This window comes from Dendrobates tinctorius, unplaced genomic scaffold (assembly GCF_039654945.1).
Source record: "Dendrobates tinctorius isolate UK_male_01 unplaced genomic scaffold, ASM3965494v1 ptg000015l, whole genome shotgun sequence".
NCBI lineage: Eukaryota > Metazoa > Chordata > Amphibia > Anura > Dendrobatidae > Dendrobates > Dendrobates tinctorius.
Genome location: NW_027361683.1, coordinates 19,410,307 through 19,435,484, shown reverse-complemented (window position 1 = coordinate 19,435,484; position 25,178 = coordinate 19,410,307). Strand labels below are relative to the sequence as shown.

Genomic DNA, 25,178 nt, shown 5'->3' with positions numbered 1-25,178 from the left:
ATGACATTTCCCCCGGGGGGCTTGGAGTTGACCTTTTACCGGATTTGTTTTCCTGGTTAATTTCTGGGGGTACGTAGATATGGCGTGGAGCTGGGGTTTTATGGTTGGTCAATGTCTGGTTGTTGAGGTCTGTGGTTTTTTTTCTGTGTGGTAGTCGGGGATTATCTGGTATTAGGGATGGTGCAGTGCTTATTTTCTGGTCATGGTCCAACCTGGGACTACTATCTGGTATTAGGGAAGGTGGTGTGCTTATTTTCTGTTCATGGTCCAACCCTTGACTACTTAGGCTTTCTTCATGCTCAGGGCGTAGTTGCGGTTATCATGTGTTTGGATAAGTCAACGCGTTTGATTCACCTGGGGCCCTATGTCTAAGTCAGGTTAGGTTAACGAGTACATCGTGTCAGGTTGGGGGTCGTTATTTGGTTCCCGTGTACATCGCGCTGCTGTTTTGGGGGTTGAGTTTGGTTATTGAATACGTGGGTCTACGATCCACTGGGGGCTTTTGCATGATCTGCAGTCATATGGTGTTCTTACGGTAATTTGCTGGTCGTGGCTGCCCAGGGGCAGTTTTAACAACTTTTGCACGTAAGGACTGGTGGGTTCTCACTGCGGTTCTTTAGGGTTGCCGATTGTGCTTTTGGCAGACTGTATCAGGTGGCATTTGTTACAGCCGTTGATGGCAGCTACGTAGGAGTTTATTATACAGAGTGGATAGTTTTTCGTTACGATGGGCTAGGAGGTTTATTGTGGGTGCAGCTGGTCCTGCTTTGCCTTCTGGCTATACAGCTCTCCTTAGAGTCTTTTCTTTTTGGGTGCCCCCGGACGGGGGGCTTGGGAGAAGTGTTGCGTAAGGATGATGCAACATTTGAGTTGGGTAACCCAGAGTGTGCTTTACTGGTCTCGGGGGTCCTGGTTGGTGAACGGTTTGTTTATCCAGCGGATGTTGCTCCATTTGTCGGGAATTCTGTATAGTGCGTGAGGCAGGACATGTTGTTTCGATGGCCGTGTGAATGGTCTCCCGCGTGGGTGTAGCCCGTCCGGCAATACATGGCTATGTCATTCATTCCGTTATGCGCACTTGTCAGGACCGGCTGGTATTATGGGGACACGGTTGTGGTGCTGCGCTGCTGCGGGGGAGGTGTACTTTAGGTAGTGGGTGAGCAGGTTGCAACTATAACATTACTTTCATTAATGTCGGGCTGGTGGTACGCCGTGGCAGGGGAAGCTAGTGCGATGTGCATTGACTTTTAATGACCTGGTAATCGTCTGGGGCTGTGCTCCGTTTGGGGGTGCTTTTTGCGGTGCTTTAAGGCTGAGTGGTGGACAAGCATCGGGCACCGGTGTGTGCAATGTTTTGATGGATGGCCCGGGTTTTATGGTGTCTGGGGTTTTCGGGAGACGTGATGTGTGTCTAAGTTTTCCTGGACTTCAGGTGGTGTGGAGTCGCTTTTCTTTCTTTTGTGAGTAGTGTCGTGTCCGCAGTTCAGCGGGGAATGGGTGCGGAGTACATCTCACTTTTGGTAAGAGGGTGGCAACAATAGTGTTGTGATTCTGGGTTCGAAGTGCACGGGTGATGCACACAATTAATTCGTTTCCGGGTCGTGGTGATTACGGGGTGGATTGGTTTATGTTTTCTAGTTGGGTGGATATTTTAAGATAGATGCTATCACGCAGGGTTGACGGGACCAACAGCGTTTTGGTACTGCACGTGTGTGGTGGAGACTTAGTCGCTGGGGCGTCAAGGGGTTTGATCTGAGACATCGGGCCTGAATGCAGTGGTTCATTTCTTCCTGCCTGGGAGCCATGCTCGTGTTGTTGTTCATGACTATATAGTGGGTTTTACTGGGCACGTTTTTCAAGAATCTATCGGAGGTTTGGGAAACCAATGTAGGTTCTTTTGTTCACGGCAATAATGGTTGGCTTTGATTAATTATTAGGTGAAGTGCAATTTTCGGAGGCGCCTGCAATGTTGCGGTCTCAACGAGGCAGAGGCGGTGGCTCAGGTTGGGGACTGGTCGCGCAGGCGGTGCATAGGATTGGATGATGCGGTTGGCTAGTTGCAGGTCTTGGGTGTGGCTGACCTTTTTGTACTGGTTGTTTGGTGTAGGTTGGCATTGTGAGGTCTAATGGGGATCAGTTTTGATCGATTGGTCTTGGTACAGAAGCATTGGTTACTCGAGCCGCAGAGTCGGCTTGGGTGGGGTTTTTTGGTGGTGGTACTCACACGTACAAGGTGTCATACGTGCTCGCGGTGGCGGAAAGGAGGGGGGTATTTGAAGTCGGTGGATTGCACAAAGAGCGGGGGGGTGAACCCAGTGCAGGAGCGGGTTACCCCTGGTGGTGCAATGGTATACTTGGTTAAGGTGGGTCCCAGCTGTGCTGGGTCACAGCGGGACATGTTAACGTGGGACCCTGCTGTGCTGGGTCACAGCGGGGCATGTTAACGTGGGTCCCTGCTGGGCTGGGTCCCAGCAGGACATTGGTTGGGCAACACTCGGCTGGGTGTCCTCGACCCGGTGTGGTGCGGCTGAGAGCACGTGGTGGAGCTGGTGTTGCAATCATGTACAATGGACTCTTCATTTACCCCCCCTCCTTTTGCTGGTGGTTATGTTTATGGAATATTTCTACGTTTATGGATAAAATGTTATTGCTTGTTTGGTGTTAATAAACTGGGCTGCTGTGGCCTTTTACATCCAATGTCACGCAGTCGTGTCTTATTTAAGTTAAGAAGGTGTGGGTTTTGGGAGGGGTCATTACAGTGAAGCCGTCAGTCAGACTTTCCTAAGTCAAGGCAAGCCCGGACGCCTGCCCCAAAGGGGCTACAGGGAGGGCGCACATGACTAAGGAGGGATGCTAGGCCTGAGGGTTAGTGAAGGGTTAAGGTGTAGTGCTTTTGTGTTTGTGGGGAAGGTGTGGGTTGAAGCTATGGGGCTTATGGTGCAATGTGAGTTGGCAGGGAGTGGTCAGTTGTGGGATGGATATATAGGGCAGAACTGTGGGGGGATGGTCATTCCTTACCTTGCAGACGTCCGGAATCGTCCCGCCCTCCCGCCCTAATTTTAGGATCTTCTGGAGATCGACATGGTGAAGAGAAGAAGAGGTTTGACGTTGTCGCAGCAGTCGGCGGAAAGGAGGGGGGTATTTGAAGTCGGTGGATTGCACAAAGAGCGGGGGGTGAACCCAGTGCAGGAGCGGGTTACCCCTGGTGGTGCAATGGTATACTTGGTTAAGGTGGGTCCCAGCTGTGCTGGGTCACAGCGGGGCATGTTAACGTGAGACCCTACTGTGCTGGGTCACAGCGGGGCATGTTAACGTGGGTCCCTGCTGGGCTGGGTCCCAGCAGGCATTGGTTGGGCAACACTCGGCTGGGTGTCCTCGAGCCGGTGTGGTGCGGCTGAGGGCACGTGGTGGAGCTGGTGTTGCAATCATGTACAATGGACTCTTCATTTACCCCCCCTCCTTTTGCTGGTGGTTATGTTTATGGAATATTTCTACGTTTATGGATAAAATGTTATTGCTTGTTTGGTGTTAATAAACTGGGCTGCTGTGGCCTTTTACATCCAATGTCACGCAGTCGTGTCTTATTTAAGTTAAGAAGGTATGGGTTTTGGGAGGGGTCATTACAGTGAAGCCGTCAGTCAGACTTTCCTAAGTCATGCGTGAACAGGCTCTGTGGTATACTGCCTGTTCACAGTGCCCTAAGCTGTTTATATCACATGATCTGACCAGCCTCTTGCACTTCCGCTCTGCTAGAAACCTGACAAAGTGCACAACTTGGACCAGCATCAAAACTATTCCAGTGGTCTGAACTGTGCAGGAAATAGTGCAATTTAGACCCCAAACCTAAACATATATATGTGCCAAACTCTCTCCTGAGTTTCGATGCCAGTAACACACTGCAATTTTTCCAGTTTTCTTAAAAGTACTTTTTATCAATAGTTTTCAAATATACAAACATGGAAGTTCATTTTTATTTTAGTCATCCATATATAGCAGGTGAAATAAATATTGAGCACCACCAATGTTCTAAGTAAATGTATTTGTAAGGTGCTATTGACATGAGATTCTCACTATTTGTAGGTAAAAACCCGTCCAATCCACACAGGAAAAGAAATCAAACCATATATTTCCATAAATTAAGTTATGTATAATAATAAGTGACAGAGGGAAAAAGTATTGAACACATGAAGAAAGAGAGGTGCAAAAAAACATGGAAAGTCATGACACCAGCTGAAATCTATCAGTAATTAGAAGGCAATCCTACCACTTAGTGAAACATAATATCGGCTGGTTCAACTGATGGCCTATAAAAGGTGTCTCATTACGAAGGTGCCACACAAAAAATATATCATGTCGGGTAAAACCAGTGAACTGTCTCAAGTCATTTGCAACCTTATTGTTGCAAAACATATTGATGGCATTGATTACAGAAGAATGACTAAGCTACTGAAGTTTCCAGTGAGCACTGTTGAGGCCATAATCTGGAAGTGAAAATAACATTTCTGCATAAACCAGCCACAACCAGGTGCTCCCCATGATATTTCAAACACAGGAGTGTAAATAATTATCAGAAGGGTTGTCCAAGAGCCAAAGACCATCTGTGGAGAGCTACAGAAAGACCTGGAATCAGCAAGTACAATAGTTTAAAAGTAAACAGTAAGCAACACACAACCTCTATGGCCTGTATGCAGGCTCACTAGGCAAAACTCCATTGCTGAAGAAAAAGCATGTTCAAGGGCATTGAAAGTTTGCTCCCCTACACGCGAAATACCTTGAGAATATAGTCTGGTCACATGGGTATAAAATTGAACTCTTTGGATGTCATAATACGCACTATATTTTGAAGCCAGAAGGCACTGCATATTACCCCCAAAACACCATACAAACAGTGAAGTTTGAAGGTGGAAAAATAACGGTGTGGGGCTGTTTTCAGCATATGGCACTGGCAAACTTCATTGAAGTAAGGATGAATAGACAAATTTACCAAGATATTTTTGACAAAAATCTACTGCCATCGACCACGATGCTGAAGATGAAATAAGGATGGACAAGACAATTATCCCAAACACACAGCCAAGGAAACTCTCAATTGGCTTCAGAGAAAGAAAATAATGCTGCTAGAATGCCCAGACAATCACCTGACCTGAATCCAATAGAAAATTTATGGAAGGAACTAAAGCTAAGGGTTCATAGAAGGAGCTGTGACATTAGTCACGTCTCAGTCAGAATGGTCAAGGAGTCCAAGGTCAGAAGCCAGGAGGGTCCATCACAAACAGAAGGAAGAGACAAAAGCGTGGTCAGGTAACATTCCGACGTCAGAATTCCAGGAGGATAACGAATCAGAGCAGAAGGGGTTATACAGATGGATGGTCTGAACAAAGTCCAAGGTCAGGCAACAAAAGATCAAGCATACAGAACTCCAGGCACAAGGAGTAACATAACAACATAGTTAGCAAGGCCGAAAAAGACATTTGTCCATCCAGTTCAGCCTACACAAACATCACTAGCTGAATGTATGTCTGACAGAGGTCTGGGAGAAACAGCTCAGTTAAGTAGCATGGCAATCACCTGGGATAATGAACACTTGGAGATAGGTGACACCTCCCAGTCTCAGATTGGATAGTTGAGCTGTCACTCAACACACTGACAGCTTCAACACTCCTCTATACCGGATTGGACAGCCAAGCTGTCAGTAACTACATCCCAGACACACTGAGGGGTGGAACCTTGACAGGAGCCCACTGAACTTTCAAAATCTCTACAAATATTGGCTGGTGATTAGCTTGTGCAGTCTTTATCTATCCCCCATTCCCTCAAGATGGCTGGACCATCATTGTAAATATGCACTGGTACTTTGTGTCACCCCCACCTCATTTTAGATTCTAAGCTCTTACGAGCATGGTCGTCATTATTTTTGTTTTAATTATTGTCTCCTCTTTACTATGTTGCTTATGACTATTGTATATGAACTTCTGAATTGTAAAGAGCTGCGGAATATGTTGGCTCTATGTGACATCCGTCTGGTGAGAGTCTGAGCTGCAAGAAAGACAGCACCCCGAGAAACCCCGAGACCCTTTACCCCTATACAGGGATCAGGAATTACACCGGAGCCCAACAGGTCAAGAGGTAGCTGCCTATGAGAGCAGTGAACCAGAGCAGGATGGTCGCCAGGAAGGGATTTATAAACGGGACCGAAAGCATAGTCAGGAGTCCAAGTCAAAACCGGGCGGGCAGCAGAGGTACAAAATCGTCAGGCTGATGAAGGGTCAAAAATCCAGGCCAAGGTCAGAATAAAAAAATCGGGAGAGCAGCAGAGGTACAAAATCGGCAGGCTGTAGAAGGGTCAGAAATCCAGGCTAAGGTCAGAGTCAAAAATAGCAATTTAAACACTAGCACACTGGGGAAACCAAGACTATATCTGGCGGCCTGCAGGACAGGCTCCAAAGTATTTGAAGGATAAGGCTATCCCTCACAGGCTCACAGTCTGATGACCTAATCTGGACCACCCCCAGAACCAGGCCAGATGGCGATGCACCAACCCCTTCACCTCTGACAGAAGAGCAAAGCCTGTGCTCACCAGACGCCTGCGCAGGGACTGCTTCTCTGTCATCACCATCACCCACAGGAGAAACACGGCGATGCCCAATGACAGAGGCATGCGTCAAAGGAGCGGGACCACATGAGAATATAGCCCTCCTATCGCCGGCACCACCAGTCGAAGGAGTCTGGCGCATCTCAGTGGCCAAGACAGGGACACCAGCCCCCGAGTCCAACGGCGAGGTGACAGTCGGGTGCCTCCCAGTGGCCAAGGCAGGAACACCAGCCCCCGAGTCCGACGGCGACATGACACTACATAAATAAAGATTATTATTATTATTATTAACCTCCAGGATTTCAAGAGTGTTTTTGTGGAAGAATGAGACAAAATCACACCCGAGCAATGCCTGCTACTAGAAGTTGTCATCACCAACAAAGACTTTTGTATGAAGTATTAAATACATTTCAGTAAACATGTTCAATACTTTTTCCCTGTGTCATTTATTATTATTACACATAAATTAATTTATGGACAGCTATGGTTTGATTTCTTTGCCTGTGTGGATTGAATGGGTTCTTACCGACATCTGGTGAGAATTTCCTGTCAATAGCACCTTTAGAAATATATTTACCGTGTATAAGCCGAGATTTTCAGCCCATTTTTTTTGGCTGAAAGTCCCCCCTCTCGGCTTATACACAGGTCATATACCTGGGGGTCGGCGGGGGAGGGGGAGCGGGGGTGTCAGAGATCATACTTACCTGTCCTGCCGCGGTCTCTGCAGCCTTGCTTCTCCACTGTCTCCGTTCCTGTCTTCAGCGATCATGTGGTACCGCTCATTACACTCATGAATATGCACATTCATGAATATGCACATTCACCTGTTGCATAGTCTATGGAGCAGCATATAGGGGCATAGTCTGTGGGGAAGCATATGGGGGGCATAAACTATGGAGAAGCATATGGGGGCATATTCTATGGCGTAGCATATGGGGGCATAAACTATGGAGAAGCATATGGGGGCATATTCTATGGAGTAGCATATGGGGGCATAAACTATGGAGAAGCATATGGGGGCATATTCTATGGAGCAGCATATGGGGGCATAATCTATGGAGCAGCATATGGGGGCATAATCTATGGAGCAGCATATGGGGGCATATTCTATGGAGCAGCATATGGGGGCATAATCTATGGAGCAGCATATGGGGGCATAAACTATGGAGCAGCATATGGGGGCATAGTCTATGGATTCCACCTTCAGCTTATACACGAGTCAATAAGTTTTCCCAGTTTTTTGTGGCAAAATTAGGGGGGTCAGCTTATACACAAGTATATATGGTACTTACAATACCTGTTCAATACCGGGCCTGTTCAATATTTTTTTCAGCAGTTGTATACAATTACTAATATATTCACCCAGGTGAAGTTAAATCCTGTATCCAAATTTTATTCTGTCTTTAATATGGGTCAAATGTGGTTGATTTAAACCACAGTTACAGGCCAGGAGAGGAAGCAAAAGAGAGTATATAGACAAGACAGTATGGGATCACAGCTGATTCTTTTTGTGAGGCAAAACATTTCACTGCCTGGTTTTAAGCAATGCTTTATATAAAGATCTATTGATTAAAATTACCTTTGTTCGTGGGAAAAACACTTTAAATCCAAAGTTTAGATTCTTTGAAACTTCTAGTGTCCAGTGTGATTCAGGACACATATGCCAGGTAGATGGAATCCCGCTTTCACACCTGTTGCAACGTTTTAGGGATCTACCCTTTCTCAAGAAAGATGTTTTTCTCAGAACAGATAGTGAATTCAGGAGGCAGAAGGAGAGTAACATGTGCCTGATATGTGGTGAAAGAAGATGATTTTTCTGATAATATACATTACAAAGTTTCTTATGTTTGCCTGTACTATTGATTTATGCAAACTTTTATAAATGTTTCATATTATGGCTTGCATCTTTACACAGGAGACAGAAGATGAGGGCTGGTGGCGAGGAGAATTTAGTGGAAGAACCGGTCTGTTCCCAGATAACTTTGTAATATTGATACCTACAAACTCACAAATTGTAAGTGTGATCCACTGACAAATATTTCAGAAACGTGTTTCACAATTTATGACTAACATCGCTTTTTTGAACTTACTCACCAGTTAGTCGTCTATTTGTGGCAGAAGTGTTTAAAGATCGGGTATTTTTAGAATATGGCCAAATCTGACTTGAGGTGCAGGTCCCTGAAGTCAATGTACCTTAACAGTTCATGTAGATAAAACAATAACCTTAGCTGATATTATCATGCACATTTTCCATAGCAGAGATATGAAACAAGTGCAGAACACATTAACGCTCAACTACACAGTGCAAACTACTTCCTGTTATGTAATAGTGTAAAAACAATCTACTGTTACACCACTGGTAAACTGTTAAGCAGTTTACCTAGATGCCATATATTTCTTTTATACATCACAGTATCAGTATATAGAAGTGTCTTCATATCACAAATATCCTTACTGTGTACTAACACAGAGCTCACACAGCCCGATAGTGTTCTGATTGCTCACTGTTCCATTATCATACAAATCTGAAGCAAAAACAAACCTTCACATGATTTAGGTTTCAATATTGTGTATGTGTAATGTGGTGCAGGGCGGTAGTCGTCGGCAAAGGGAGCATCATCCATGCCCCACTACGCTACAAGAAAATGGGGGTGCTGGCTAGGTGTGTGTACTGCTATTACTTTGGCGATATATCTGCGCAAGCTGCCATTGGACATGGCAAGCCAAGACCAGCTGACATAGGATTGAAGGGATGATAGCCAAGTCCAAAAATAAACTTTACTTTTCTTAACAGTAACTTGGTGAGAAGTATAAAGTTCAGATAGCAGGCACAACACTTCATGAACATTTACCATGTACAATTTAGAGGCAAGCACTTTCCGATTACATATGACATTACATTACTTCCATTACAAAACATAACAGTACAGAAAATCATTGTGGGATGTACCATCTTCTGCTGTGAGGACCTCACGGGTCGAGGTCAAATACTATGGTCCCTCACAGCTAATCTCAATTCCCAGATGAACTGTGAAGACCCCACTGGCTGAGGTATGTTGGTACAACTCCACACTAATACTCTCAATGTCCATTTGATCACTGCCACATGCTTTTTGCTGTGTCACTGTGTAGGGTCGGTGGGCCGAGCTGGGGGGTGGTCCCTCGATATACCGCGCAGTGACGTACAGACTCAAGATGAGGCAAGTTTCGGGTACAACAGGTCCAAGTTTATTCTCTTGCCGTCCGCCTGACGGCCTCCAAAGTACACCGCACTTCAATTCACTTTACTTCACTTTACTTCACTTATCGGCCCTCCGTTTCCAGGGCCGCTCCCTGCACACCGTACTTTACAACGGGGACGTACATTTACACACCATCCCCTCTTCACTCTTCGACACTCCTGTCAGATCCGTCACTGTGGCCGCCTTAGGCCCGTAAACCCACAGCACTTTTACTGATCAGTCGTCTCTCTCTCAATACGGTATGCTTTACTTCAGTGCCTCGTCTATACTGCGGTGCTCTGGTATCAGGACCACCCCCCTGACTTTCTCTCTCATCAGTCCCCCTGGTTTGGTTTTCCTCACAGTGCACAAACTGTCGTAGTCCTCCTGTCACTGGAGCTCCCCCTGGGGACTGGAACTTTCTGGAACCCTCCTGTCAAATTTATATCATTCCCGGTTCCCTATAACTCCGCCCCCATTACCAACGGTTTCTAAAGCCCTAAGCTGATGTCAAGTCCTTTGCTCACACTCCTCCCTGCTCTCTAATGGTCAACCCAAAGTACTGCACGTCCACTACATTTTCCTAGCTGTTTCCCCACTGTAGTAATTGACACCTGTCTAAACTATGCAAACCTTCCTTTCTCTATTCTGACATGTCTGTCCATCCAGCAGGTCACCTTCCCTACAACTGCATCATTATATCTCCATAGGAGAACTTGTATTCCTATGAACTTAATTCTCTTTAGGTCTCCTGACCATTGATCTCAATGGACATTGAGAGTATTAGTGGGGAGTGGTACCAACGGTCCGCACAGTTCATCTGGGAGTTGAGATTAGCTGTGAGGGACCATAGTGTTACACCTCGACATGTGCGGTCCTCACAGGGGAAGATGGAGCTTCGCAGAATGATACGTTTACTTATTCCTCCTGATCTACAATCAGGACCTCATTCTGCTGCTCTCCTGAGCAATTCCCCATTTCATTAATTAGACTCCCTGGCCTGGGCTGCAGAATCTTGCCACACTTAATTTTTTGCTTTCCTCTAAAGAATACTATCTGATACATGGTGGCCTTCCCTCCTTACACACAACACTGTTCCCATTTAGGTCTGCACATGATTAGGCCACAGGTATTTCACTTCTCAATGCTGAACTCTTAACGCCTAAGAAAGAAGGAAATTGCAAACCTGTGTGCCCATGTAAATCCTCCCAGCAAAGGCTGTTACCCAACTGTTTACCCTGTCTGCTGCTAACTCACTCTTGCTGGGCAGAAAATAGACATTTCAAAACATCTCAATGCATTATATAACCATCAAATCTTCAATGGAAAAGGTGAGCAGCTTTTACACTCCTTTACATATGTGTAAAATGAAGATCCAGCTGGAGTCTTTATGTTAGTTTTCCATGTATGCAGTAAAATAGCTCTATGGGTGCGATTCATCATTTGTGTTTTATGTTTTGCGATGTTTGTTGATTTTTTTGTGCTGTGTTCTTCAAAATGGTACATGTGATCATGAAGTTTACACAAAATACAGAAATGCTTTTTATTTTTGTCTTTGTCCTGTTTTACGACTTTGTAGTACAAAAAGTTGTACATTTAGCTTGTGTCAAAATAACTAGCGCACATAAAATTACTCGAGAGGAGGACAGGAGTACATTTGTGCAAATTTAGCGACATTCAGAAAGTTGAAATTGCCGAATGAGTAGAAAACATCTAGAAAACAAAACCCCATCCACAATGTCAAACATGAAAAAGGCTAACATATAAAACAGGATTTAAAAAAGGTGCAAATTGAAAGAAGAATTGGCCGCATATAAAAACAAGTGAAAAACACCAAAAACTAAACACAATAAGGCTCAAATGCAATAATGAATTGGGCCCCATCTCTCTAGAGCCACTTATTAATGGCTTCTCTGCAAATCAGTGTCAGGCAACATTGGGACATAATTACTAATCCAGTCTAATATTTACACAGTAATCTGTAATTAGGCAGTCTGAAAATGCGCCAAGTTCATACAATTGGTAATGTTAGGTGTCGGATTCCTGCAGCGACACAACAAGAATCCAGAGCCTCACATGCTGATCTGCAGCAAGCCATACCTGAGGCTAAGTCCCTCTGCTGCTCCACTGAGCATGCTCACGAGATGATCTCCCATTGGAGGTCAGGAGTCACGTGTTCAGGTCCTTCTCCAGATCTAATTGGTCCATCTCAGAGATCTGGAAGGTCCCGGCAGCGCACGGCTATAAAAGGCCCGCATGGCCGCTTGGCCATGCGCTAGTATAGACTCTTCTTGCTAGATGTGTGAATGGTGATGGATGTATGATTCTGGTGACTGACTTATTAAGATTCCCCTCCCTCTGATATTACGCATGTGGATAGGGAACTAGAGAAAGAGTCAGCGCCAGTCAGTGGCAAACCTTAGGCCACTGTGCACACCGCACCTCTACACTAGCGTCCGGTGGTGTCACGTCTCTCACGGCACTATCGCATAGCGGCTGTGTCTGCCGCTGCGTTGCATTCAGCAGCATTTACCGGCGTCTGCAGTAGCGACGCCGCACGCACGATAGGTCTAGATGGACGCCGTCCCCTGTGTTGGACCCGTGTCCTGTGACCTGATACCGTGCGTGCAATTTCGCTGAGACCTGTGAGTCTAACAGGTTCGGTGTTTATGTTTATGTTACAGCGCCTCTGTGAGTTAATAGAGTCCGCTCTGCGCATATCAGGTGACTTGAACCCGTGCGCATTATACCGCCATGTAGCGCATCTGCCATTGTCTAGCAGCGGTTTTAACACTTACTGCACGGTGGACCCCGGGCGGCGAACGCACTTTCTATTATTTTATGTTTAGTGCGTTCCGCCGTCCGTAACAGGTTCATGCTGGATATAAATTGAATACATCGCTTCAATCTAAAGATTAAAGCCCCCGTTACACACTGCGATATCGCTAGCAATATCGCTGCAAAGTCACCGATTTTGTGACGTTACAGCAATATTACTAGCGATATCGCTGCATGTGATACTTACCTCCGACCGGCTCCCCCGCTGGTTATCGCTGATCGCGTGAGAAGCTGCTGGATCATTTCTCGTCGGTCACTTCCTGCGGCGCTTCCTGCTGTCAGAGGCGTATCTAGGCTTTCTGGCACCCGTGGCAAGAATTCGGTTCAGCGCCCCCCCCCCCCGCCCAAGTACATATGCGACTTGCACACTTAGCCATGTACCCACGAGCTGCTCCTCCTAATGCTCTCAATGTTCAGTAAAAAACTGAGAGAAGCAGGAAGAGAAGCTCGTTGTCACAGGATCATACCTATGAAAATCGCATATGAGTGAAGTGTCCATGTGATGACTACGGCAACCTGCAGAGCTGAATCCTGACATTGCAGCTTCTGAATTCTCACAACGAATGCACTGCACACTTTTAGGATTCTCCCTTGCTGATGTACCGTCATGTCAGCACAAGTATGTGATTTATATACTTCTGGCCACATTCCGACTAGACGTGCCCGGCCTCGCTCTGTTCATTTTCATTGAGTGAGGCCACACACGTCTAGTCAGCATGTGACTGTATGTATGTAAATTACCGGCACAAGAGAATCCTGACAGCGTTCAGTGAGCACTGTGAGAATTCAGAAGTCTGCAGTCACATAGAATGACTGCAGACTCAGCACAAACCTGGACAACCCCTTTAATGTTCCTAACAAATAAAAACATGAGAATTAGTCAGTATCACAAATAACATTTACATCCAAGTACCTTATAGATGACGTCGTTTCTGCAGTCAGTCACCTTTTCTTCTAGACCTCATGATGAGTTTTCTCATCCACATCTCGTCTCTGTAGACGTCCATCTTCTCTGGTCTTCTGCAGAAAATCTCCACACGATGCCCTTAAAGATAGAAGTGATATTATAATGCTCCGGAATAAAAATATCTGCAATATACTGTCTCCTCACACTATTCCCCTCTAGCATCCCACCTGTTCACCATACTGTCTCCTCATATATTTACCCCCCCACTCTCTATACTGTCTGCTCACACATACCCCTGACTCCCCATACTGTGTCCATCCACATACATTAACCCATTCGCTCCCCATACTGTCTGCACCAATCCCCCATACTGTTTCCTCATACATACTCTTTATTTTGTGTCCTCAAATCTCCCCACACATTAAATCCCCCCATCCCCAATCCCCCACACACATTAAGTACCCCATCCCCATTCCAAATCCCCCCCACACATTAAATAACCCCCCATCCCCACTCCAAATCCCCCCACACATTAACCCAATCCCCACTCATTAACCCCCATCAGCACTCCAAATCCCCCCACCCCCACTCCAAATACCCCCACACATTAACCCCAACCCCACTCATTAACGCCCCCATACATTAACCCCCATCCCCATTCATTAACCCCCGCGCACATTAACCCAATCCCCACTCATTAACCCCATCACCACTCCAAATCCCCCAAACACATTAAATAACCATCTGCACTCCAAATACCCCCACACATTAACCCCCATCCCCACTCATTGATGCCCCCACACATTAATCCCCATCCCCATTCATTAACCCCCCCACTCATTAACCCCCATCGCAATAAATAACCCCCATCTCCACTCCAAATCCCCCCACACATTAACCCCATGGCATCCCCACTCATTAACCCCCACACACATTAACCCCCATCCCCACTCTAAATACCCCCACACATTAACCACCATCCCCTCTACAAATCCCCCCCATCTCCACTCATTAACTCCCCCTCATCTCCCATCTTCGGTGGTTCTTCAGCTCCACAGAGGAGCACACATACCACCAGCTTTTGCTTTGGGCGCCGGGGAGTGACGTCAGCAGCGTGATCACATGACCTGATCACGCTGCTGACGTCGCTCTGGCCCAGCGGTCAGAGCTTCAATTGTACAGGCGTCTGTATAGACGCCAGTACAATTGCTCCCTGGGAGCCGGCACGCGCTCCTTCTCTGCACCGGCTGTCAGCTTGACAGCTGACATAGAGAACCGCCGACTCTCAGGCGGGGGGCGGCAGAACGCAGCCGCCAGGGAGGACACTGCGGACCGCTGCATTAGGCGGCCCGACTGCGCCCCCCTGCTGGCTGCGCCCGGGGCAACTGCCCCGGCTGCCCCCCCCAGATACGCCACTGCCTGCTGTGACGACGAGCGACGCGTGGAGCCGGGCGGGAGGACGCAGGATCGCCGCGTCTGACAGGTAAGTAGCGATCCCCGTCCCCAGCGATGCCGCTAGTGAGATCTGCCTGAGTGGCAGCTCACTAGCGACCACCTAGCGATTCACCAGCGATCCTGACCGCGTCATATCGCTAGTCGGGATTGCTGGTGCATCGCTAGGTGTAACGGTACCCTTAGTCTAAAGAGGCATTTACACTGCAAGATAATCATGAACAATTGTGATTAATAGCGCTCGTTTCATGATTATCTTACAGTATAAACAGGCTGCCGATCACATGATAAACGCGCAGAACGCTAAAATCCTCCATATGGTTTCAGAGATTGAAACTGGACATAGTGATAGATCCTCTTTAACAATGGTATTATTTATTCATGCCATTTTTCATTATTAACTTTGCAGAAAGCCAGCAAGCCTCCTACACGTACTGCCACACTGAAAGGACCAGGTGAGCTATGAACTTTTTAGAAATATTTCTAATATAGCATGTTAAGCCTTGAGTTAAGGTGGCTATACACAATGGATAATGGTCAGACAACCTAATGATTTTGGATGAATCAGACGGTACAGGGAAGGGCCACTACTATTACTATTGGTGTTTGGAAGTTGATTATTTTCCTGTCCACAGTGAAAAATAAGCATGCATGCCTGAGCTCTATCTTAAAGTATGTGCTCAATTATAAAATAGATTTTGGAATATATTAAGAAATTGCCTAAAAGGCATAAACTCAATCTTAGCACTTGAATTCCTGCCTTTAGCTACATGCCTATCATCTCATCTGGACAACTGCTGTCCATATGCCAAAGGCCTTGTTCACACATCCATTTTTCACATATGTGTTATATTTGTGGTTTCCATGGATAGAACATGTACCCATTACAATATATGGAGCTATTCATATGTCTGGGTTTTGTGGACCGTGTGTCCAGGAAAAAAAATCAGAGCCATGAGTGTGCAATGTGAGGATTCATAAGTCTGCAGGCACATTGAATGATTGTAGAGGAGATTTGGCTTGCACACATCACTCGAGGCAAAGTGCAAGTGGAAGGGAGTGGTGAACTCCTGGGACATCAAAATAGAGACATTTAATTGAACACTCCCAAAATAGGTGCAAGTTCTTATATTGTTTCTTAATTGAGGCGCAGGTATCGACACGTTCAAAATGAACATAACGTGCAAGTTATAGAACCTACGCTTCTATAACTTGCACTTTATGTTCATTTTGAACTTTTCATCTACTTGCACATGAATTAAGAAACATTGACTGACTGCACACTTTTGTGATAAACCTGGACAACCCCTTCAATATACAGTGCAAGCCCAACTTTCTTTCTTGCATCTTTGTGTCTTTTTTCATTTCCTTTTAGCCTTTCTGTCATCCATCTCTCTCATCCATCTTCACAGAGCTGAATGGTCAATTCTATTCTCATATATTAAAACTATATTTCCTGGCATCACACTGCTTCTCCTCAGTGCTGCAAGACCCTCCCTGTGCTCTATTGTGTGCTTCCTGATAGAGATAGATCTTAACATGGGCAGGTTTTTGCTAGTTAATTTCAGAATATCATTATATAGGGCAAGAGAGCCCAATTACAGCAGTGTATCATTTTCTAGGCTGTGCCTTATAGTTTCAATACAATCAGTGTATTATCAGCAGGAGATTCTCATTACAGAACCTCATGCCAGACCTGCTAATGTGTGTAACCCCGCCCACAACACTGATTGGCAGCTTACTCACAATGTGCAGTGTACACCGTAAACTACCAATCAGGGGTGTGGTCGGGGTTGTACACCGTTTAGCAATCTGTGGAATGCTACATCTATGTCAGATAAAACAAAGATTGTAGCAAAACTGCATCATGTAGTCCATTAAATGATACATTCCTGGAATTAGGCTCTCAGCCCCTACATTTTGCTGCTCTCAGGTATCATAGCAAAAACCTGCTGACAGATACTCTTTAAGGATGATGTGGTCATTGATAGCTTTGAATGTAATGACTGTGACCCACTACGTGATCAACATTCAGTATTACTTAAAGAGCACAATCATGATCTCTTTTGCATGCAGAGCAGAACTTCACATAGAATTGATGAGTGGTGCTACAACATGGTTCTCAGGGCAATGAGGATGCTGTAAGAGGATCTGGGGAATGTTAACCTAAACAGGATCATCAGTACATCTGTTTTTTATGAACAATAGGTGGGATCTTCGGCATAGCATAGCCAAGCTGGTAGATGTCTTATTAGACAGGATCATTAGGAGCATCTGAGAGTGCTTTACTGGCAGCATTAGAATTACTTTAGAATGGATCAAGTGATAATCAAAGGTTAACAGATCCCTGTCGGGTCATCATTAGTGGGGTGATAGCAGGAAATCAATAGAAGATTTAAAAAAAAGGTTGTATTACTACAAATTATTAATGCTATATATACAGAAAAGTGAGAGCAAATTACGATTTTGGGAGTAATCTTTTAATGGACTGATCAGCGTACGCCGTATAGTAATGTGATTATAAGACTGTTCTGCGCCAAGTTTTATATCTAAATCTGGTGATAGTCACCACAAACATATCATCTTTGAATATGAAATATAAGTAATAGTTGCATCTCTCAACCCACACAGGGAAATTCCTTGTGAATCATTGGGCTGCATTTTAATAAAACATAGCTAACAGTATACACGCTCAGCTGAAATAGGAGTCAGTATCAGGATATTTGATTTCATTATCTTACTGTCCTTTTACTACTCTGTACAGTATACTGTATATTAAAGAGATTTTCCAGGAGCATTTTAAAAATTGTAATATTTGCTTTACTCATCGATTGCTGTTCCAGCACTATCTCCTTCCACTGCCCTCGGTCTTTGTTGACAGGCTGTGACCCCTGCAACCTTGTAATAAAGCTATGACAGGTGTTGCATGTGACCAGCACTGAAGCAGTAGTCAGTGTGTAAAGCTTATTTTATTATATTTCAACTGCGAAACCCCTTAAAAGACCCTATATGCTTGTAAAGATTTTAGAAATGGTGTTTTTTGAGGAATATGCATGTGTGATATTTAAATTATCTGTATTTTTTACTCATTCTTTTAGTAGCAAAAAAGGACACAACCGCTATTGACCTCAAACCACTAGTGAACAGACCACAGTCACCCAGTGCAAATTCCAGTGCCAGTTCCACAGGACAGAAAGGTAGTTCAGCCAACTATGGATCTTCTTAAGAGCAATTTTTTTGTTGTTGTTTTCACAGTTTGCATATCTTCACCAACTGTCCCTAACTACCATATGTACACATCTCAACATTGAAATTGCAACAACAAAGAGGAAATCATGCTATTAATGAAGGTATTTGGACAAGAAAATCATCAAGATCCACTGCTGGCAGCTACGTTTGGAATTAATAACCAATGACATCCCAGATGTGTTTGATGAGTCCAGAACATGGTAGCGCATTTAGGCCATGCTTATAGTAGCACAAGCAACATGCGGCCTGATTTTGTCATGTTATAACATGGCTCCTGGAACACTTGGAAAAATGATTGAGCTGTCAATATACCCAGAATGAAGAATAAAGGGGTTCAGCTACCATTCTTTATGTCAGCTTATGCCATAACCCTGTGAGAAGGACGTGTGGTGTTCCTTTGTACAGGCCTAAAGGCATTGATAACTTGGACTTCAGGACAACCTCTGGCTATCATAGCATCCAAGACAAAAGTAGGACTCGTCCTTAAGTGGTTAGTTCCACATGCCAATATCCATTGCCATCTTTCTCTGCATCATTTGAGAGTGGTGGCTTGACAACTCAAGTCTGTTTATTGCTTATGCTACTGTGAGCAGCCTGCATGGCCTAAATGTGCTACCACTGCCTGCAGCATCTCCGGACTTGTCTTCTATCCAGCACATGCGTGATGTCTTTGGTCGGCAATTGTAAAAAGAGCTGCCAGCAGCAGATCTTGCTGATTTAGGTGCCAAAAGAAACTAACTGACATCATGCCAAGGCATGTTTAAGTGCGTCTATTTCTGCATGTGGCGCTCATACCCGATACTGAATAAATCAAGATGATTGAACATTTTTCTTCTATTTTTTTCATCACTTGGATATAATCAACATGTCTATTGATGCTGCGATATCCATGATTCCACAGCTCTTCTTTCTTTGTGCTGCAATTTCAACACTGAGGAGTGTATGTGGCCACCGTGCAAAGAATCCTCCATATGTCTTGATGAAAAAGAATTAAAGCCTATAGTGAAAACAATCAGTTTGCGCAGCATGTAGCCCCAAACCTGGGCCTATGGGCATGTAGCCCCAAACCTGGGCCTATGGACCACAAACACATCTACTTTCACATATTAATTCAGCAATAGCAGGAAACCGTAACCCACCCAGAAAATGATCATTTGAAGTTTGCATATTAATATACAAGGGGTCATTCAATCTTATAACAATCAACCTTAATTATTGTATAATAAAAAGCAATTATTTAAATGTCTACTATATTTAGGGTTAATCAGTTCATCTCTATTTTCAAGATATTTGCTTGAAGTTAATGTAAAGAAAGCATTATGGTATTTCTTACTATCAGAAGTTGTCCTGACCTTTCCCTTCCTGCACAGTTTAATACAGTGTATCAGATTAAGTACTAAGGCTACTTTCACACATCAGGTTTTCGGCGTCAGGCGCGTTCCGGCGTCGTGCCGGAGCGCCGGATCCGGCAAATGTTTAGTAAAACCGGATGTGACGGATCCGGTTTTCTGCCGGATCCGTCATCCGCTTGACAGCCAAAACCGGATCCGTCTCATCCGGTTCATCCGGTTTTTGATCCGTTTTTCGACGGATTACGCTGGATCCGGTTTTTAAAATCGCCCCTTGTGGCCTTCCGAAAGGGATTGGCTACTGAAAAACTATATATAGCGTGTTCCTACAGCCCTTCTTTGACAGGTTGTAGAGGAGAAAGTGCAGGTTGGAGAGAAGAGCAAGTTACTGGCGAAGATGGATGTTGTGATTGGAAATATTTTGAAGAATTTGGCGGATTTTACAGCGGAGGCGAATCGTTTGAGGGTGATTGTTCTGGAGAAGGAGAGAGCGAGACAGCAGCGCATCAGGCATCGTAGACGACGTTTGTGGATCCACCCCATTACAGCCAAGAGAATGACGCGTGGGGTCTATTCTACACTCTGCATGGACCTTCGACGAAACCCGGATAAATTTTTTTGGATATGTTCAGATGAAAATGGAGAATTTTGATTACTTGGTGGAGCGCATTGCACACCTCATAAGAAAATCGGACACCTATATCCGCTTCTCTGTTTCACCCGCAGAGCGTCTGATGGTGACTTTAAGGTAAGCCACATTTATTGGATATGCTCGCATCAGAGCACACTTTCACTGCAATCTTGTTGGTGGTAGTTTGCATCTCCAAGTGTTAGAGCTGACTTTTGGTATGTAATGCTGTGATTTTAAACTAATTGATTGTTTTTTACTTCCCCACAGATTTCTTGCAACTGGAGAATCCCTTTCGTCACTGCATTTCCAGTACAGACTCGGGATTTCAACCATATCTGGAATAGTGAAGCACACATGCCGTGCACTGTGGGACTCCTTAGCTGAAGAGTTTTTACCAGAGCCCACAACAGAGAGGTGGATTGAAATTTCAGAAAAGTTTCAACAGGATATGTCAGTTTCCGAACTGCTTGGGCGCTGTGGACGGGAAACATATCCGCATTGTAAAGCCAGCCGGATCGGGATCGGAATATTTCAATTACAAGAAATATTTTTCAATTGTCCTCATGGCCATCGCTGACGCGGAATACAAATTTATTGCTGTTGATATTGGGGCCTATGGCCGCTCCAATGACTCTCAAGTTTTCAAACTGTCTGCCATGGGGCGTAAACTGTATGGAAACACCTTCCAGTTCCCACCCCCTAGACCGCTGCCGCAAACATCTGGCCCACCTATGCCATTTGTCTGTGTAGGGGATGAAGCCTTCCAGCTGTCAGAACACCTTTTGAAACCGTACGGTAGCAGAGGATTGTCAAGAACAAAACGCATTTTTAATTACCGCCTCACAAGAGCAAGAAGAATGGTTGAATGTACCTTTGGTATTCTGACAGCCAAATGGCAGGACCTATTGACTGCGATCAACCTCAAGACAGAAACTGTGGACGAGGTGATCAAAGCTTGCGTGGTACTCCACAATTTTGTTATCTGCAAGGAACCCATTTCCATTGAGGACACCTCTGAAGAAACCACCTTGCAAGATTACCATGACATTACCACTAGAAGTTCTGTGACGGTTTCAGTAATGAGGGACAATTTTGCACTATACTTTATGTCACCTCAAGGCAGAGTACACTGGCAGGATGACAGAGTGTGAAAGATTTGTGCCCTTAACCAAACTTGTGTACCTTCTGTACCAACAGTATATACCTTTGCCAACCAAAGTTGGCTATCTTGTCATGGTCTTACTATTTTTACCTTTAGGCCACAGGTGTGTACCTGGTTGTGTTTTATGCAAAGTATTTCACCTTTTAACAAAAGTTGTGTACATTGTTAGGAAATCACCAACAATAAACACAACTTTTTAGGTGAAATACTTTGCTTCAAACACAACCAGGAACACAACTGTGGCAAAAAGCTAAAATTTACCCACAGTTATATACCTGGTTTTGAATACCTTTTTACCTTTGAAATACCCTGTATTTAACCTTTTTTTTAAACATAGTTCGCCGCAGAAAGAAATGACAGACAACCATTGTGAAACGATAATTTAACTTTTATTTAAAATATTTTTTTTTGTAAAATGTTTTTATAGTGAAAAAAACTTTTTTAATAAAGGTTTTAAACCCAATGGGCATTTTTATTAAAAAACACACATTACAAATCTGTGTAGTGTGGGGTGGAAATACTGCTGGAGGGGCTGCGGGACACTTCGACACTGGGTGTGTGGAGAGAGGACTGGGATCGTGGTGGGGAAGGAACAGTTAGAGGTGAAGGTGTGGAAAAAGCTACAGAATGGGTGGACATGTGGGAGGCAGAAGAGGTGGTGGGCGGTGGAGTGGAGGGTTGGGCAGGGACTGTAGGAGCAGATGATGTTGATGGAAAGTTGTATGGGGAAGGAGTTTGGTATGGGGCAGGTTGCTGGAAGTGGGGAGGTTGCTGGTACTGGGGAGGTTGCTGGTACTGGGGAGGTTGCTGGTACTGGGGAGGTTGCTGGTACTGGGGAGGTGGCTGGTATGTAATAGGAGGGGGAGGATGGAAAGTGGCTGGAGGGGGTGCAGGTGGAGGAACTACTGGGGAGGGAGGAGGAGGTTGGGAGGTAACGTGCTGTAGAGCACCGTGGCACGAAAGCATTACATGCATCTGCTGGGTAGGAGAGAGCGTTGCCATGCGCTCCACAACAGACCTGAAAAAGGTGTGGTTTGGCGAAGATCTTGCTTCTGAATGCATGGTTTGCAGAAGTGTCTTCACCTCCAGAATGCTGGAGTTGATCTGCTGAAAGCCTGCGGAGATTTGCTCTGACAAGACTTTTAGACAGTTCTGGAAAGATGCATTCAGATGCAAGAACTCTGGCGCATAAGTCTTTTCCTAACCCCTCTGCCGCTGCCGCCCAGTACCCGCAGGTGTACTAGAGGTGGCAGGGGCAGAAGGGTGGGGTAAAGGGAAAGCGATCTCCTCACCAGCAGCTTCATGTAATGTAGGCGGCCACGATGCTCCTGCGATGGTGGATGGCACAGATGGGTCAAATGTGTGGGAAGGCTGGGAAGGTGCAGATGTACCGGGGCAGTCGAAGTGTCCCTCGGTGCCGGTCTCCTCAGGGATCGCCTCAGAAGGGTCCAATCGTGCAGGCTCCCGAGTGCTGCTCACCGTGCTGTGGAATAAAGAGAAAAAAAAACAATTAAAATAGTGACATGGCATGGCCCTGGCTGAAAAAAAATTGTTACATCTAAACATTTTTTTTTCACATGTGGTGTGTAATATTTACCTTCTGGTGACCATTGTATCCCGGAGGAACGACAGGGCTCGTGCGTACTTGTACTTGCTCCTGCGTCCTCCAGATCAACTCGGGGCCCGCATCTCTTTATTGAACTCCTTCTTGAAACGATCCCTCACAGTGGTTAGTATACAACATCAGTGTTTCCCAAACTCCAGTCCTCATGGTCCCCAGGGGTCATGTTTTCAGGATTTCCATAGTAAATAGAAATCCTGAACACATGATCCGTGGGGACCGCAAGGACTGGAGTTCGGGAAACACTGGTTTACATCAAGCAACCGGTACTGTATATACGTACGCTCTTTAATCTGGGCCCGAGCATCGAGGTCCTCCCTGCGGGCCACAAGGAGCGAACAGATTTCCTCCCAGAGTCGTCGGGTAAAGATCAGGTCAGCATGGCGGCGATCAGCCATATTCCATAGCGGCTCCTTTTCTCTGACGAGATCGATGAGGTGGTCCACATCTATTCCTCCATCCTCACCGTCTGAGTCGGGAGCACGCTGTGAAGGCTGTTAAAGTAAAAGAGAAAAATAGCAAAATTAGTCACCACACTTAAGACATGAAATAAAAAGTGTACCAAAATTTCACTTAAATATTATACTTACACGCTGGTGCCCGCCGCGTTGCTGTCGCCGACAACCTTGGCCGAGCACCAGATTGGGAAGACTAGAGAAGAAAAGAAAAAAATTTATGTGTTTGGATGTAGGCATTTGTTTGCTGTGTGTGGTCTGCAGAACATTGTTTTCTATGTGTTGTGTGTAGTGTGATGTTGTGTTTCTGCGTTTGATGCAAAAAACTTACCAATTGTGAGCCCACTACAGGTGTCTGTCCACCCCTTCCTTCTTCTTCTGGGAGCTCCCCTTCAGCTTGTGAATCCTGTTTTGAAATAAAAGGCAATGAATATACATATATTCCAGAGATGATGGATTTTGGAAATAAAAACTTACCGTCAAACGCTGACGATGCGAGGGAGGGCTCCCAGAAGAAGATGTGCTGTCCTCTTGCTGGCCAGACTCCATGGCTGTGGGTGGTGCTGTTGCTGCTGCCAGTGCTGCCACTGTTGCTGCTGCTGCATCTCTTGGGCGGCTGTTGAATAAAGAGAAACAAAGGGCCAATGAATATCTTGATATTCCATGGCCCTAGTTTTGAGGAATGGGGGATTTGATAATTACCTTCTCTCATCTGCTGCTGGACTCCCCTCCCGTTGTTCAGCATGCTGCTCCATTTGGGGTGGTGGTGGTGGTCCTGATGGTGCTGCAGTGGTCTCCTGCCTTCTCCTGCGCCTGGTTGCTGTCTTGGGTGGCATGTTGGGTGTGGCTGAGGGTCCCACTGTCATGCTTTTATATATGTGGCTTGTGGGCAGAGCTACTGAGCATGCTCAGACCCAAAAAAACGGATCCGGCGCATTGCGGCGCTCATAGGCTTTCATTGTGTGAAAAAGCCGGATATGCCGGATCCGGCGTGTCCGGCTTTTTCACCGGAGACAAAAAACGTTACTGTAGCCGTTTTTTCCAGATGCCGGATTTCGACACATTGCCGGATCCGGCGAAAACCGGATGAAACGCATGGCCATCCGGCCCGATCCGGCGCTAATGCAATTCAATGGGGGGGAAACCGGATCCGGCATTGCATTTCGCCGGATCCGGTTTTTGTCAAAAGTGCCGGATCGCGCCTGACGGCGAAAACCTGATGTGTGAAAGAGGCCTTATTCACACAGTCATATGGATTTATGTACAGAGCTTTAACAAGGTACCCATAGAGGGTGCATAAGGCTTAAAGGGGTTTTCCTACAAACAAAGAACATTTTAATTAATAGATCTAGGAATAAAAATAACTTCCACAATTGGATGTGATTAAAAAAAATGTTCATGTGCTGAGATAATCTTATAAATGCAGGATAGAAGATGATGGGTCACGCTCCGTGGACACTGATCAATGAATAAAACTTCTTTATTAGTTGCATAAAAAAAAAATGGAGATGTGGGGGGGAGCTGGTGACTGTGCGGATTACAGCCTTTTTGTGTACACAGCATAGTGTGCAGAACTCCGTGTGTACCTGTACAGACTTCAGCATTCTACTCTGGCATGCATATAAGGCAAATGCATACCTTACTTTAAGACATATTTTGAGAGATTTTTCCTTGTGCTGTTCTTAGCTCAATGAGGTGTGT

The 25,178-nt window shown here is 45.3% G+C and overlaps 1 protein-coding gene across 3 annotated transcripts in view; it reads left to right on the top strand.

Annotated features, from left to right (window-relative positions):
• The window catches only part of SH3D21 (SH3 domain containing 21), a 156,088-nt gene that overhangs the window by 66,124 nt on the left and 64,786 nt on the right, over nt 1-25,178 (top strand). For 2 of the 3 annotated variants that reach the window (XM_073562681.1, XM_073562663.1), the window contains exons 9-11: nt 8,508-8,606; nt 15,420-15,465; nt 18,109-18,207. In XM_073562681.1, coding sequence (XP_073418782.1) covers nt 8,508-8,606; nt 15,420-15,465; nt 18,109-18,207 — 244 coding nt within the window. The remainder of the gene's footprint in view (nt 1-8,507; nt 8,607-15,419; nt 15,466-18,108; nt 18,208-25,178) is intronic. The other variant, XM_073562671.1, reaches the window with a different exon arrangement.